General features: G+C 42.0%; 1 protein-coding gene across 1 annotated transcript; it reads right to left on the bottom strand.

The window, feature by feature from the left end:
• Positions 1–921: 921 nt before the first annotated feature.
• Positions 922–13,248, bottom strand: crispld1a (cysteine-rich secretory protein LCCL domain containing 1a). The gene is made up of 15 exons (XM_069151176.1): positions 13,174–13,248; positions 12,245–12,610; positions 7,394–7,512; positions 6,458–6,590; positions 6,229–6,344; positions 5,915–6,015; positions 5,636–5,830; positions 4,872–4,932; positions 4,719–4,785; positions 4,267–4,397; positions 4,088–4,131; positions 3,939–4,011; positions 3,748–3,823; positions 3,489–3,622; positions 922–1,309 (listed from the first exon to the last, which is right to left on the bottom strand). Exons 2-15 carry the CDS (start codon positions 12,503–12,505, stop codon positions 1,258–1,260), a joined length of 1,563 nt encoding a protein of 520 aa, XP_069007277.1. The 5' UTR covers positions 12,506–12,610; positions 13,174–13,248; the 3' UTR covers positions 922–1,257.
• Between the last annotated feature and the right edge of the window lie 1,277 nt (positions 13,249–14,525).

A 14,525-nucleotide genomic window follows, 5' to 3' on the forward strand; every position in this document is an offset into this window, starting at 1 on the left:
TTGTGATCTTCAAAAGTAAAGTTTGGAATTAAGAATTTCGGGGCGGATAAAACAGATCCTTAAAGTCCTTTCTAATGTTCTGGAGGATTCATGGCAGAAGGACATCCAGCATTAAACCTAATTATAATACAACTAGTTACAGACATGTATACAAACAATAATGCAGAAGACTTTCAACCAAAACATCCGTGAACTATGAAATTGACTTTAAATGCCAAAAGCAAATGTCTGATAGAAAATCGTGGTCATTCTATTGTTTTATTGCAAAATGAACTTTTCCTAACCAACTGAGGTAGGAAAATCGATGTAATGCAGAGAGGAACAGAGACAGCAATACAGTTAATTGCTCATTGTAATGATTGCAGCTCAGAGTAAAGCAGAGAGCTGGTAAAATTATGAACAACCTACAAATTGTCTGAAAAAAGCTTTTGCATATTATTGTTTCAGTTCATCAAAGTCAAATAGAGATGGTTAGATATGACCTGAAAATATCTTTGGAGTAGCAAAATCCAGCAAAAATGCATCATGAAAGCACGTAGGTTTTGTTAAGAGAATGACAACTCTAAGGGATGAGTGTCCTTCCCGACCTGCAGGGAGTTTTAACTAAACCACAATATCTGGAAAAATACAAACAAAACCCATCAGAATTAAAATAACAACACATAAAACAAATAGCAGCATCCTTTACAAATCATACTGATGTAAAGCATAATCATATAAAAATAAATGCATGACATTTTTCCCCCAATCATTAAAAAAGTACAAAATATAACAGGACACCTCTCCAAAGCACCAATAAATGTAAAAAAAAAAAAAAAAAAAAAAAATGTGCCAGACTTAATACAATGCAAATGATATTCATTTAAAAGTGCCATTATAATGTTATATTATAGGATTTCTATACTCAATATTAATACAGATAGCTGTTTAAAAGGCAAGACAATGGCACATAAACAAAACAACTGTAATACTATTCACAAATATGTACAACTAAATAATCAGCAATATTTACAGTTTATAAAATAACAAAGCTGACAAACTGCGAATTCCATGAGAGTGAGTACAGACAGGTTCTCATTGTGTACATGTCAAGTTTTTGTTGCTGGGTTTACGCTGTCATGGTGACGACCTCTAACCTCTGAAGTGTAGCAAAGCCAGAAACATTTCAGTCATTGAGTTTGACAACATGGCTTGATTACCCCCTATTCAACAGCCCAAGTGCGCTTTTATGTTTGGCGAAGCCGCCCTCTGGGGCACTCAAATCACAGCGAACACCCGGAACGCCTTCCCTCCAGGAGGGTTTTGAAGGCTGAAGGAAAGAAAGACACGAGAGGGAGAGTCAGTCTGGGCACGGCATGTGTCAGATACAGAACATGTCCCAGCCTTTTGCGGGGAGACGCGGATGACAGACACACACAAACAGATAGGCTGTTTTTTGTGGAGAAATGTACGCGTCAGTGTGTTGTCTGACACTCTGATGACAGATAGGACACAAACAGATAGAGGCTGAAGTTCCCTGAGAAAACAAATAAACCAACCATTTTTACACAAACATAGCGGCCTTCACGTGTTAATCCTACAAAGACAGACATGTTGTAAAGTTAAAGGAGACAGATAAATGATGGGCAGACGTCAAGCATCTCAGCAGTGTGACAAAGATAAATGAAGTGGAGACAAGGGAAGTGAGAGCAGACGAAAGGAGAGAGGAAAGGGCTTTTAATAAATCAGACTGTGCAAATCAGTCTCTCCTCTACATAGGCCATGTTACCAATAACTATTCTGCAGACCACAGAACAATCCAAAGTAGGTGCAATTTAATATCTCTTAAAAACTGGAACACAGTATGTGGGTCACTTTTAACTTAGAAAAGAGGCTGGTATGAACCTGTGACCCAAATGCTGCAGGAGGGTGGTACAGCATGTATTCAACACATGCCCTCACTTTATTAGCATCAACAACGTCTTGACTGACCAGCGGTTTTATTAAAAAATGGTCCCCTCCTTCATACCGGAGATAGGTTAGAATCTCCTGACTCAGATCAGATCTGCTTACTTCTCTTCATACAGAAGAGCTCTGCAAAAAACAGCATTTTTCCACGGCATAGATTTGAATTGGGTGAGTGCTTTATTGCCTGAATTAAGCTTCTTAACATTCCAACAGCCACCGTACAAACCTATGATGTCGCTAGTTTCCTCCTCTGTGTTAGCACGTGGCACCAACAGGGGCAGGCTACTCTCAACTCTCCTCTTCAGAGTAAACATGGAACAACAGTGGGGTGATATCAGCAAAAATATTCCCCTTTGTGGACGATGAAGTGCTCTACGTGCAGACCTGCCTTGAGGTGTTTTATCGTCTCTGACTGAGTATACTATTGTTAACCTATGAATTTGCTGTCTTTGTCTCAATTTTCACGAAGCTTAGTCCTCCCTCTATGCAAAGATATTTTTGGTTTACTTGCAAACTTTCTCAGCATCTTCGTGTAAATTACCGACATGGCCAATATAGTCTCAGTGTTTTTGACCCTTGTATGGGTTCAGATGCAGGAAATTATTCATTTCCTTCTACTGATGACCAATTCTTACTGTATTAGAACAATTAACCACTCATGAAAACTATTCAGAGGTCAATTTAGGTTACAGGTAAGACTTATTCTCACTTTGTTAATTCGTGACCTTATGTTGTTCTGTACTAGGTTACAATTATGTTTACAGTCTTGAATATCATAAACAAACCTGAAACAGTCCTACTTTCAATTATTACAATATTTCAACCTGTTTAACATTAATTATTTCACACGCTTCTGCAAAACAAAAAACTCAAACTTTTTTTTGCATTTGCTTTCATGAATCTTATTCAGCTCAAGGTCATCCACCATATTGTTTGGACTAAGCTAAACCTGTCAAAACTGTCACCCAGTATTGATCCCCTTTGGGATAACTGCTGTTAAGATGCTATTTCCTCACTGCTTTGGCTTTTCACTGCTTTATGTGCTTGTTTGTTGATATGTGTTTTTTACTTTATCTGGGCCACCATATTAAACATTTGACTTGTGTTTACTGGTTGTCCTTCCTGACTTACAACCAAAACAAAACAAACCAATAAAGATGCAATCAATTTCTCTGAGCTAATTGCAAAACAATTAATTATTTCAAACCAGAAGCATGCTAATCACCCTCCCATGTGCACTGCATGCAAGATGTAATGAACTGCCTGAATCTTGAAAAGATTGGGTCCACAAGGAGGAAAGAGTGGATACATTTCTCTCCACCTGTGACCCATTGATTTTTTTCCTCCTCCTCTCTGGGCCACAATGCATTAACCCCTTCACTTTCCTCCCTTAGTGTTTCTACAATGGTGGTAAAAGTTTTCGTTGCACAATGACAACAAAAAAGTGTTACTAATTTCACTACATAAGCCACATGCCAATTTGCCCACACATGCTATCCACATAGGTCATGTTTGTTACATGTAGATGAGCTATCTCTTACCTCTCTGAGGAAATGCCATTTTGGTATGAGGCGATGTAGTATTTCCGTTTCTCCACTGGCATCACATCGATGTAACCACCCACATTGTTCCTGATGACTCCAGTGTGGACTGCAGCTCGACAAATACTGGACTTCTGCAGGATCATGACATAGGAAAAGTAACATTTCAGAAAAGTAACACGTTATTTCTGTTTCTAAATTCATGTAGAACTCAGACGGTTGTGAACAGGTACTTTAAGCTTCATAAACAGGGACTTACATCTGAGTATATTCTGGTACCGATTACTCTGGATATGTGAGGATTCTCTTCTAGACAGTTTCTTGGGCAGTACAACCTAAAAAGACAACAATTTGAAGGTAGTAACAACTGTAATAGACATGAAGCTGGGCACCATAAGTTATTAAAGAGACTGACATTCGGTAAGACATACAGTACAGCAAGGTCCATACCTCGGACAATGTTTTGCAGGTTTTTCAAATGGACACAGTAGTGCAACTGTGGTTTCACAAGTGATGGCTTTAACTGTAAGAAAGAAATACAGTGAGTGTCAACATACTGGTCTAGCAAATTTTATAATAAACAACATTGTCAGACTAACCTGTCACTCTGGAAACTGTGAAGGAATTAGCACTTTGGTACTTCCTGTTGAGAGGACATGCAGACAACAACATCAGATTTCATTATTTCCATTAACACTCATTGTATTCTACCAATATCACAAACAAATATCTTCAGTATAAGTTTACAGCAATGTTGTTTCTAATATTATTGTCCCACCCAAGCGATTGAACTCCGTTCTTGTTGGATTTGATGAAAAAGTCCTTTCTTCCTTGTCTTGTTACATCCATCCATCCTCCATCATTATCTATGATACCAGCATGCAGACCGGCTCTGCACGCACTTGATTGCTGAAAAAAAAAAAAAAAAAGATTTTATTGACAACATAATTTACATTTTGTTGACACAGCAGTTAGAAGTTAGCACCTGTCTTTCCCAATGATTTTTTTTTTTATTGAATAGATACAGGCTGTAGTGAAGCGACACAATTTGGTTTATGCCTTGTTTAGACTACACTGCAGTATGAGCATGAAAGTAGCTTGACCCAAAAGACGGAGGGAGTTGGGTTCGAAAGTGGGCGTAAGAAAGGACAATTGATCATTGTATCCTGTGTAGTGTGTAAATGCCTCATCTTGGACGCCTCACATGAGTACATCCACTTGTGTCCTCACCATTTCATAGTAAACTGTCCCAACTACTTTTCCTGTAGTATCGAGGCATCCAGCTGGACACTCATATCTGTAAATAAAAAAACAACCATTTGTAAATTGACTGTATAGTTTTCTTTGTGTTATGGTTTTTATCCTGTTGTACCTTCCCCGTACCTGTTACATGGTGTTCCTTTACACTGATCTCGAAGCTTGGTGTCACAGGTCACTAGCTGAGCTGAAACACATAAACACAGATGCCTTTGAGAACTGGAACGGGCAACAACACGTAGGTTGTAGCAGCTTTGATGCAGGTGACTGCTTTCTAAAAGCTTCAGTTGAGTGAAAGTCGGTGGAGACACTGTTGTGATGCTTCAAGAACCAAAGACAAGAATTCCTACAACAAGATTCAGGGTGGTCACTAAAACTGGAGGAAGCATCTCATCTTACAAGCACAGGCCCCTCGCGCTGCAGAGAGGAATCCATTTAAAAACCACAGCGAGCCCCTCTCACCCCACAACCCTCCTCAGCCAGCCAAAAACAAACACACACTCTGAGTATCATGCTAAAATAGACCTCCCCTCCCTGCTCCAAAGAGTGACTTGCAATATTAAGTACACTTCAGAAACTGTCAGGGTTAATCAGGGAGATGACATATAAAGGCCACAGAACATCAAGGCAATTTAAGATAAATTGCAAGAAAAATATTTCCGGTCAAGGTCTATTTTCTTTACGCTTGTTATACATTATTGCTTGCTCAACACTTAGCAAGCGGCTCTTCTCCATTTCTTTGGTCACAATTTTGAAAAGTTTTCTTTTTCTGTAAAGTGCACATTGTCCTGTACTTCCACTCTCTGCCCCTCCCACTCCTAAAACCATATCCTACAACCCCATTTTGAGATGAAACCAGATCCAGAATAAACAGTTAAATGGCAGCTTACACATCTGCTGTGTGTTGACCACTTCATTCTTCGGCAGGTCCTCTGTGGGGGGCTTGGTGGGGGCCAGGGCGGGGAGGCTGGGAGGCTCAGGCTTAGAGGCCCTGGACCGGGGCCTCATAGTACGGGGGGCCTCCGGCTCAATGAAGTTGTTTTCTTCTCTTTCCTCTGGTGGAGGATTGGAACTGTCATCTTCAACTAAAGTAACAAAAACAGGGTGTGATGTGCAGTTCTTTCCTCAGGCTGTCTTACTCTGTCTTTCTCTGTGTCGCTCGGGCATACCTTTGTAGCAGAGGTTGTCCTTGCAACCTCCTCCATAGCTGGGAGGACAGGCAGAGCAGGAGGTGCCATGTTTATAAGGTGCGTGGCCCCACCAGTTTCCTCTGTTCAGGTGAAGTAACAAACAAGGATTATTGAAGCGAACACATTAAACAAAACTCATAACCCACACCCAACTTCAAGTATGACTGAAAACATTTTCCAATTAATCTGCAAATGATACTATGATGTCCCACTGAAAGGTTATGTGAAAGATTCTTGTTACTTTTGAAGCCTGTATATCAGTCACGCAGTTGACACACAACATATGTGCTTACTTTGGTGAATAGTTGCAAACAAGATAGACTGCTTTGGCCCAAATCTGTCCCCACACATTCATGTCGTAACACAAGTTGACGGCACAGCCGATCCGACTGCTGGTGGCCCAGACCAGCTACAGAAGAGTGACAAGATGGACAGTGAAACACAACTGAGTGACACAAATTTGCTCATTGTACAGTCTTAAATCTCTAAAGTCTTAAAAAGGTATGGTAGTGATCTCACTACCTGTGTGTAATGTGTACAAACTGGGCCGGAGCATCTGAAGGGACAGTAAGGGTTGCACTCCTGAGGGTAAGGGAAGGAGTAGTCTTTCACTTCGTCATACCAGGCCTGCACGTGGAACGTGGGTGGACGATGCCTGAAGAGATCAGTAGCCAAATGTATGATGACAATATTACAAGAAACATTTCTTTAGTCTTGTGTCTCTGCTGGGATGTGTGCAAGCTCTACCTACAAACTTTCAAGAGTGTCTCAGAGAGATTCTACTAATGTTATGAATGGATGTAATGCATTTCTCACAGTTATGATCTTCTGTCTTTCTGCTTCTCAGTTTTAAAAATGTGTTTCCTTCATTGTCACCTCCACCCACCAGAGGTTCCCAGTCTCTCTCGCTCTCTGCCAATTTATTTCCTGCCACACCCACCCTACCTGCTCCCACTTCCTGAATCTGTTCACCTGTAGCCACACTACCATGCAGTCCACTCTGTATGTCTGCTCTCTGTTTGCCATATCTTAAGTTTTTGTGTCCCAGATCATAAACCTTAGTTTCCCTAGTGTTCTGTTTCTGTTAACTTTGTACCCAGCCTGTTTTTTTGCCTCTTGTTCCCCCTCTGCATCGTGTCCACCAGCTTGGGATTTGTAACTTTACCAATTGTTGGTAAGTAAGTTGTTGTTGTACAACCTGCCTCACTGTTGTGCTTTTGGATCCACTTCTTTACAAAAATGACAGCATTTTACAAAGCTAAATTGGTCATGTGAAACAAAACAGATTGGTCTGCAACAAGCAAGCCACAGTTCTTGTGATCCCACACTGACAGAAAAGTAAAAATGACTAGTTTTAGAGGGAGAGAAAAGAACATGTTTCATGCCTTTCTTTGGGCTTTATTTGGTCATCAAATGTAAAATACTTGCACAAAGTGTCTATACTAACAGATTGTTTACCTTCCCCAGTGTGCCCCCAGGTTCTGCCCGATCTGTGGCAATAAGCTCGCCGGACCGTGCTCCCACAGACAGGTCTCTGCCCACTCCTCTGCTGTACGCTCCAACTCGGTGTCCCACACCTGCACAGGAGGTATGATGGGGAAAAAAAAAAAGTAGATTTTTCTCGATTTATATTTGATGCAAAGTGGTGATAAATAATGGCAATGTCAGGTTAGAGGAGTGCTAGTGAGTACATGGAGATACTACTGCTGTACAGTCTTTGTTCTGTGGTCAGTAATGTGATGAGAGATGGTAGACTAATTAAAAACATATTGAACAAGCATTACTTATCATATGTCATGATGCGTAAGAGGGACTGAGCTGCTGAAGAGCTCCACTGATCTTTAAACTAAACTGTCTTGATGTGTTGCTGCTGCTGCTGTGGAGCTTTTTAAATTTTCTCGCTGCCACTCAGCTGACTTTTCTCCGGATGGGGTTTCCCGTGAGATTGGATGTTATTCAAAAAATGCAAAAGCTGTTTTTCTTTAAGTAATACCTTCCATATGTCTCTGGTGAGATGACTGGGTGCAAGCTTTTTTTTCTCTTTACCTCCCTCTGAATTGCCCTCTCAAGTCAAGTTTGGCTCTGGTAGGATACTAAAGGATCGTATTTCCATTCTGGGGTTTTCTGGGAATGCAAAGAGCGTCCATCCTCCCTGCTGACCTACATTCTACTATTCAAATTTTTTTTTAGAATAATACCAGCTGTAACTCCTCTGAAGGACACGGTGTGTTCCTTTAATTGCACACCTTCACTTTCACCTTTTGGGATGACTAATATAACAGGATTCTACAGGGAAGTCAATTAGTTTTGTGTGTGTGCGCACATGTATTAGTATACGAGCGAAGGTGTGAGAAGTTTTTGCATTTCACACATCGGGCCCTGGAATTCAACTTACCCTCAGTGAAATCTCATCCAATAACAGACACTAAAATAACCCCACTTCCACCTCCTCCTCCTTCTCCATTATCAGTCACCCACTTTCAGTCCCACCAGAAACAACTCCTGCTCTCTGCATTACTCCCGAAACACACACCTACCTAACAACAGGATGTCTGGCAGTGCTGCAAATTAACTCTTAACTGAGCAGTTTCTTCAGCTGTTTCTGGGAATCCTGTTGGCTGTTGAGTGGACATATTTGTTTAAATCAACAACACCAGCGTGATATTGTTTGACACAGAGGGGAATGTTAGATCTGAAGACCCGAGACTTGTGGAAAGGTTACATAACTGGCATATAGAACAAACACATAAAAATTCTCCTCTACACCTCCAAAGAGGGAGCATATCAGTGTTAACGGCAACTTCATCTGCAGTTGCCCGTGGTCTGTCTTTCACAGTAAGGTCAGATGACGACTGACAGAGCCAGGGCTAAAACAGGAATGAGAATTTGTTCTCATGAGTTTGAGTTTGACCTCTGTTGGCAGTGAGCTGCAAATAAATATCCACATGTCAATATTGTCATATCTGTTTTTTACGTCACCAACAGATTTAATCCTGGTCATCATCCGTATTGGAGGAATGTTCAAGGAAGGCCATCAATTCATAACCTTGATTTCTGTCTACATCATTTTCCTCTTTGATTTTGCCAAAGAATGGCTTCCTTTTGCAAAATTCATTATTTATGCAGATTAAAATTGAGTTGTGGTAACTGCCAAACGATCTGCAAACCACAGCACAGAAGACACTCTGTACTTGAGTGTGGTCGACATAATGTTTTGAACCATTAATAACCGGGTATGGATCTGAAAACACAGACATGATTTGTGATAAATAATGATAACTATAAGCAGCTCCTTCAAGGTGAGGGACTCATTCCATTATCCAGAAAAGTTGCAGTAGAAGCAAGCTCAGAAAGTGGCGACTGAGACATATTTTTCAGCTGTTGAGTCTGTACAGTGCACAGCCGGCATGTCAAGCTGCTATTTGCACAGTTAGCCTGGCAGAGCAGGCCTTATAACCACAAACCCCGCCGCCCACCAACCTCTCCGACCGCACTTCTGCGGGGCCCGTAAAGAAAAACACCTCCCCTGCTAAAGTCTTTCAGCGCTGTGCACACTGCATTGTTTATTTCGCATAACACTTCATTTGTGGCCGGGTTTTTTTTTTCTTCCTCGGTCATCTGGTTGCATTCTGGTACGGAGGGCTACTTCCTTTGCAAGTATGGGTTTCCTGCTCATAATCAATGGTGCATGCCGAGAAATACTGAAAAGCAGGGGAAGATATGAGAAATGGGAAAGTAAAGCTGAGGGAAGGATTAGATAGGAAGCCTTTGACCAAACTGTTTGGAGTAAGGGTTGGGATACAGTCAGTTCAGGTGAGGCCCCATGAGCGTACAGCTTTGTGACTTCAGGGTTGCTTTTTTTGGGATACTGTTGTCCTTTCGACTTTACAGGTCTGAAGATGTATTTAGCAGCTTTATTAGTCTAAGCCAGTTTTCCTACCATTCATCCTGTCTAAATACTGTTTCAGAAGCTTGTCCATGTTGCCATAATTAAACATATTGGATAAATTCAAGGCAAATGTATTCGCCAAGACCTTAATTAACATCTCTTTTGGCTCCACAGGTCATGAATCACATCAACCACATTATTCAACAATAAATTAAAACAGTAGATGCTTGCAGGGAAGCTCCACTTCACCCTGGCCCTAAAAATATCACCAGCGCTTTATTATAAATCACAAATATCACAGCCACCTCAGACCTGAGTGCAGGCCAGCAAAGCCAAGTTAAACATCAAGGCAGGCAGGGCCCTTTCTCCCAAGATGCCATCTGTTTGTCTTCCAGGGCTTCAAACGCTGACACTTCTCTGTTTATACCTGTGGGTCAACATTTGAGTGAGAGGCAGAACCGCTGTCCCCCCCTACTGACGCTGCGTCGAAGCTTTGTGGATCACTACGGAGTGTGAATGCTTATCCGGGGAATTTTTTGGGCCTCTGTGTTGGATAATGACAGAATGGGAACGGAGCCACAGGGATAAGGGAGAGGGAGGCAGAGAGAGAGAGGGCAAGAAAAGGAAGCAGACGAAGGGGGAGGAAAGAAGGGGATTTGAATCGATGTTATCTCCAAGTCTCTGTGATGATTGCCACAGAGGGTCACTCGGGTTGTGGTTTAGTACAATGGCGGACAATAAAAGAGCTGATGGGCAAATAGTTATGTATGTGCGCATGGATTTGTGGGAGTGTGTGTGTGTGTGTGTGTGTGTGTGTGTGTGTGTGTGTGTGTGTGTGTGTGTGTGTGTGTGTGTGTGTGTGCGCGCGCATCTGCATGGATGAGTGTGTCGGGAGAGCAGGCGAGCATGTCTATGAAGTCTTCCAGTACAGTGAAGCTGTGAGGTTTCTGAAAGGTGACAGCAGTTCAACACAGACAGAAGGAGAATCTAAGAAATATAGGGACCCTTTCAAAATAAACTGCAAAAGCAATCACTGAAAATCCACTTTGTGACCTAAACAGTTTTAGCCTAAAAGATATTGACACCAACAGAAATGCATGTAAGATTTCAGCTTATTCTTACAAGTGTTCCAAATGTCAGTTCTTTTCTGATTTCTTCTAACCTCACCTCTTCATCTTCACTTTAATTATTTTGATACCTGTTTTGCTATGCTGTCTCTCCCTCCATCTGCCTCGCACTTTAATCATTTTACGCGTCTATTTCTATTTGTCTTGCATTCCTTGCTAACTTTCACTCTCATTCTCGCCCCTCACATCCTCTTGTTGCATGCCTTTCCATATTTCACCCCTGGGTGCCCCTGGAGTTAAAAAAAAAACAAAAAAAAAACAGCCAACTGTAACAGGAGACAGTAGAAAAGAGCTGTGCACTGCTGGCTCAGCATTTCTCCACTCGCATGTGTCTGTGTCTGTGTCTGTGTGTGTGTGTGTCTGTGTGTGTGTGTGTGTGTGTGTGCGCGTGCGCCTCAACCAGAAGCCTGCCAGGCCGAGACACACACACACACACACACACACACACACACACACACACACACACAAGTGGTCCCCAAGTCGAACCTCTCAATTATACAATTACACAGTCCAGCAATTGCCCCCAGCAGGAACTGTTTATTTGCCTTTACCACAGAATAATCCTGCCTTTTGTTCTGCAGCTCTTTAAATGAGGATGAAAGGACGATAAAACCCTCATTACCTCCTGCACATTGTATTGATTTTTAACCTCCTACCATTGGTGACAATGCACTGTATTGGTCAAGCTGTGCCTACACATGTAGTGCATTTGGAAAAGTTCCAGATCTGTGCAGCACTAAGTTTCAGAAGGTGTGTGGTGCCCATGTGCATGTGTGTGTTTAGTGGGGGGTGAGACAGCTGGTAAAACAAGCCCTGGTGCCGTGCTCTGATTCTAATTGCACTGTGAAAAGTGATCTGGCACTGTACATACACGTGATGGCTAAAGGATAAAGTCAAACAAATCTCTTAGCATGAGTTAAAAAAAAAAAAAAAGAAAGAAAAGAAAACGCTGGAGAAATGTGATTATTGGCAAGTTGATGAAATTCTTCTCTTCTGGCAAAACAACCAAAGTCACATGGGTACAAATGTGTGTGTGTGGAGGTTCATGTGTGAAAGTGCTTAGATGCTGGCATGCTGCATGTGTGAGCCAAGTGGGCGAAGTGCCAGGCAGTCTGGTGACTGGGTCACTTCACTAAGCTATATGGCCCACAAGTGTGCACGACTCTTAAGGAGTTCAGAGTAGGGTCAAAATGTTTTAACACGTATAAACAGCATGGAGATTAAATGCACAGCATCATGGGAATCGATCACAAAGCTGCACAGACAACACCTCTGCATCCTCCATCCACCTACCATGTACTCCATGTTGGAAGCAGGAGGATAAACCTGGCCTCTGAGCTTGTTGTGAAGGTCCAGGATTTGCTGAGCATCGCTGTCGGTAATGGCCCTCTTCCCCCTCTGTTTGGCCTCCCACCAGTCCCCATCCTCGTCCAGATACTTGTCCAAGATCTGCCCCCAGCCTGTGGAGTTTGGAAGCATCACCATGGATGTCGCTGTCTGGAGCAGCAGGAATAGGGACATGCCTCTCAGCCAGTGCGGGGACACGCGTCTCATCCTTGGAAAGTCTGGTGCTAGCAATGTGGGGATCCTCTCAAACTCAAGTGGGATGGATGGGGTGGAAAAAGTTGTGTGCCAGAAGAAACTCCTCTACAATGTGAGCTGGTAAAAAAGACGAAAGGAGAGAGAAAAACAGGATTATTGGAAGGATTGGAACTGACGTTCTGTATCAAATTTGCTGAATAACTTGGGTCAATATTGAACTTGGTGAGGATGGTGCACTGGCTTGCAGACACTTGGTCTGTGACTGTGCCACAGGTAAATGAATGGGTTCAGCTGGGGTAATCTGGCAGGCTGGGAATGACTAGAGGATTGAACAAAATCAATAACAAGTGTCCAACCTTGAAGATTTTACAACTTTGTCCCTAAATACAAATAAAAAGAAGGACATCTTTTCGGAAAATAAATACTGCATTTCAAATTTAAATGAGTAGTACAGCTGCTATAAATGTAGTTAAGGTCACAGAATGATGCCTAATGTGGCTCCTGTATTCACAAAGCTCGATGTAAACGTATGCTTTCATTGAACTTTTTTAGTATGCAAGCAGCGATGCTGACATAGGCTGATGTAACGAGCCAATATCTAATGGAAAATGTGAAGAGTAATGCGTTTTGAAACAGCAATGGAGTGGTGTGATTTAATGTAGGCTTTGGAAATAATTTACCTTTAATGAATCGGAAAGGAGCCCGCTTCTGGAGATCCTGACAGAGATCTGGCTGTGAGAAAACGTCTGCACCAAGAAGGGTGTTTAAAAAAAAAAAAAAAAAAAAAAAAAAAAACGCTCCAAAGTCGGTAGCAGAGCTCAGGTGGAGCGGTGATGACTGTCGTTGTTGGGTGCCATATCAAATGACTCAAAGATGAGATGTGGTCGCTTTACTGGGTTGTCATCAGTTTGAAAGGGAAAGGTTGGTCTTTCTTCTTTCGGGATTTTTGCACCAAAGCAGCTAAAGCATCACTTATCCACATTTTATCCTCAACTTGGCTTCGCTTGGAGAGTGCCGCCTCTGACCACGCCTCTTCAAAGGTTGGAAACAGCCCACTTGCTCCTGCCAAGACCTCTGTGCGTGTCCGAGGTAGTGCGTGTAGAGCCCACAGTGTGTTACAAACAGAATCTCTTTTTATTTTACCCAATAATGCGCTCAAAAAGTTCAAATTCAAACTTTATTAGTTTAAAATTCACAGAAACCCTGCAGAGAAAAACATATTCACGGACTTTTATTGTTTCCATGGTGATCTTAAGATCTTATTTATTAATTGTGCTACCTGACCTCCTTCAAAATAACTCCATAATCTAGTCTGATTAAGTGTTATAAAAGATAACAGATTCTGTTTTTGCTATGATGTTTTTGCCATAAATCTCCTCAGAACAGTGACATACACTAAAAGGTTATTGTTTGAATGTTGCCCTCTTACCTGGTAAAAATACATTAACTTAAACCAGATCTGCCTGCTGTGTGGGGCCAGGCAGCAAATGTGGCCCCATTCTCTGGAGTCTAACTGTTCACAGGTGACTCCTTGGGGGGATTAAAACACAAACCAACTCTGTTAATTCCAAGACCTGAACCTGTCGTCACTGTTTCCCCTCTCCTCCGCAACACAGGGCGAATTCCATAATGGAAACAGGCAGGTTTTGTCTTTTATCATCTGGTCATTTTCACTGTTAGCTGTGGCACATGTGGAAACAGTAGCTGATCACCAGGCCACAGTGCGTTTGCCCCCCCCCCCCCCACACACACACACTCCTCCCCCGTCAGCCTTACTTTCCACCAAGGGGAGACACAATCTTCTTGTGTTTTGACCTGACAAACAGAATAAACCAAACACTGGCCAAGTCGAACATGTGCCTGCAGTGATTTTTCTATATGTCCTTTTAAGTAAATCCACTTGTTTCCATGACTCCCAGATGTTTGTTTTTTTAGCCCTTACACATCAGGTGCATTAAGGACTACATTGAAGGCTCTGTCGTTCTATCAATGAGCTTTGTAGGGTTTGACATCTTTGTCAGATTTCAGATTC

The sequence above is a fragment of the Embiotoca jacksoni genome, unplaced genomic scaffold (assembly GCF_022577435.1).
Source record: "Embiotoca jacksoni isolate LCO1_2020_lvr unplaced genomic scaffold, fEmbJac1.0.p SCAF_17, whole genome shotgun sequence".
NCBI classification, from domain to species: domain Eukaryota; kingdom Metazoa; phylum Chordata; class Actinopteri; family Embiotocidae; genus Embiotoca; species Embiotoca jacksoni.

Coding starts and splice junctions, on each gene's coding strand:
- crispld1a (XM_069151176.1), bottom strand. CDS start 12,505: ATGAGACGCGTGTCCCCGCACTGGCTGAGAGGCATGTCCCTATTCCTG. Junction 6,591..7,393: donor CTGGGGGCACACTGGGGAAG/GTAAACAATCTG, acceptor TGATCTCTTCAG/GCATCGTCCACCCACGTTCC. Junction 4,398..4,718: donor GGACAGTTTACTATGAAATG/GTGAGGACACAA, acceptor TTTTTTTTTCAG/CAATCAAGTGCGTGCAGAGC.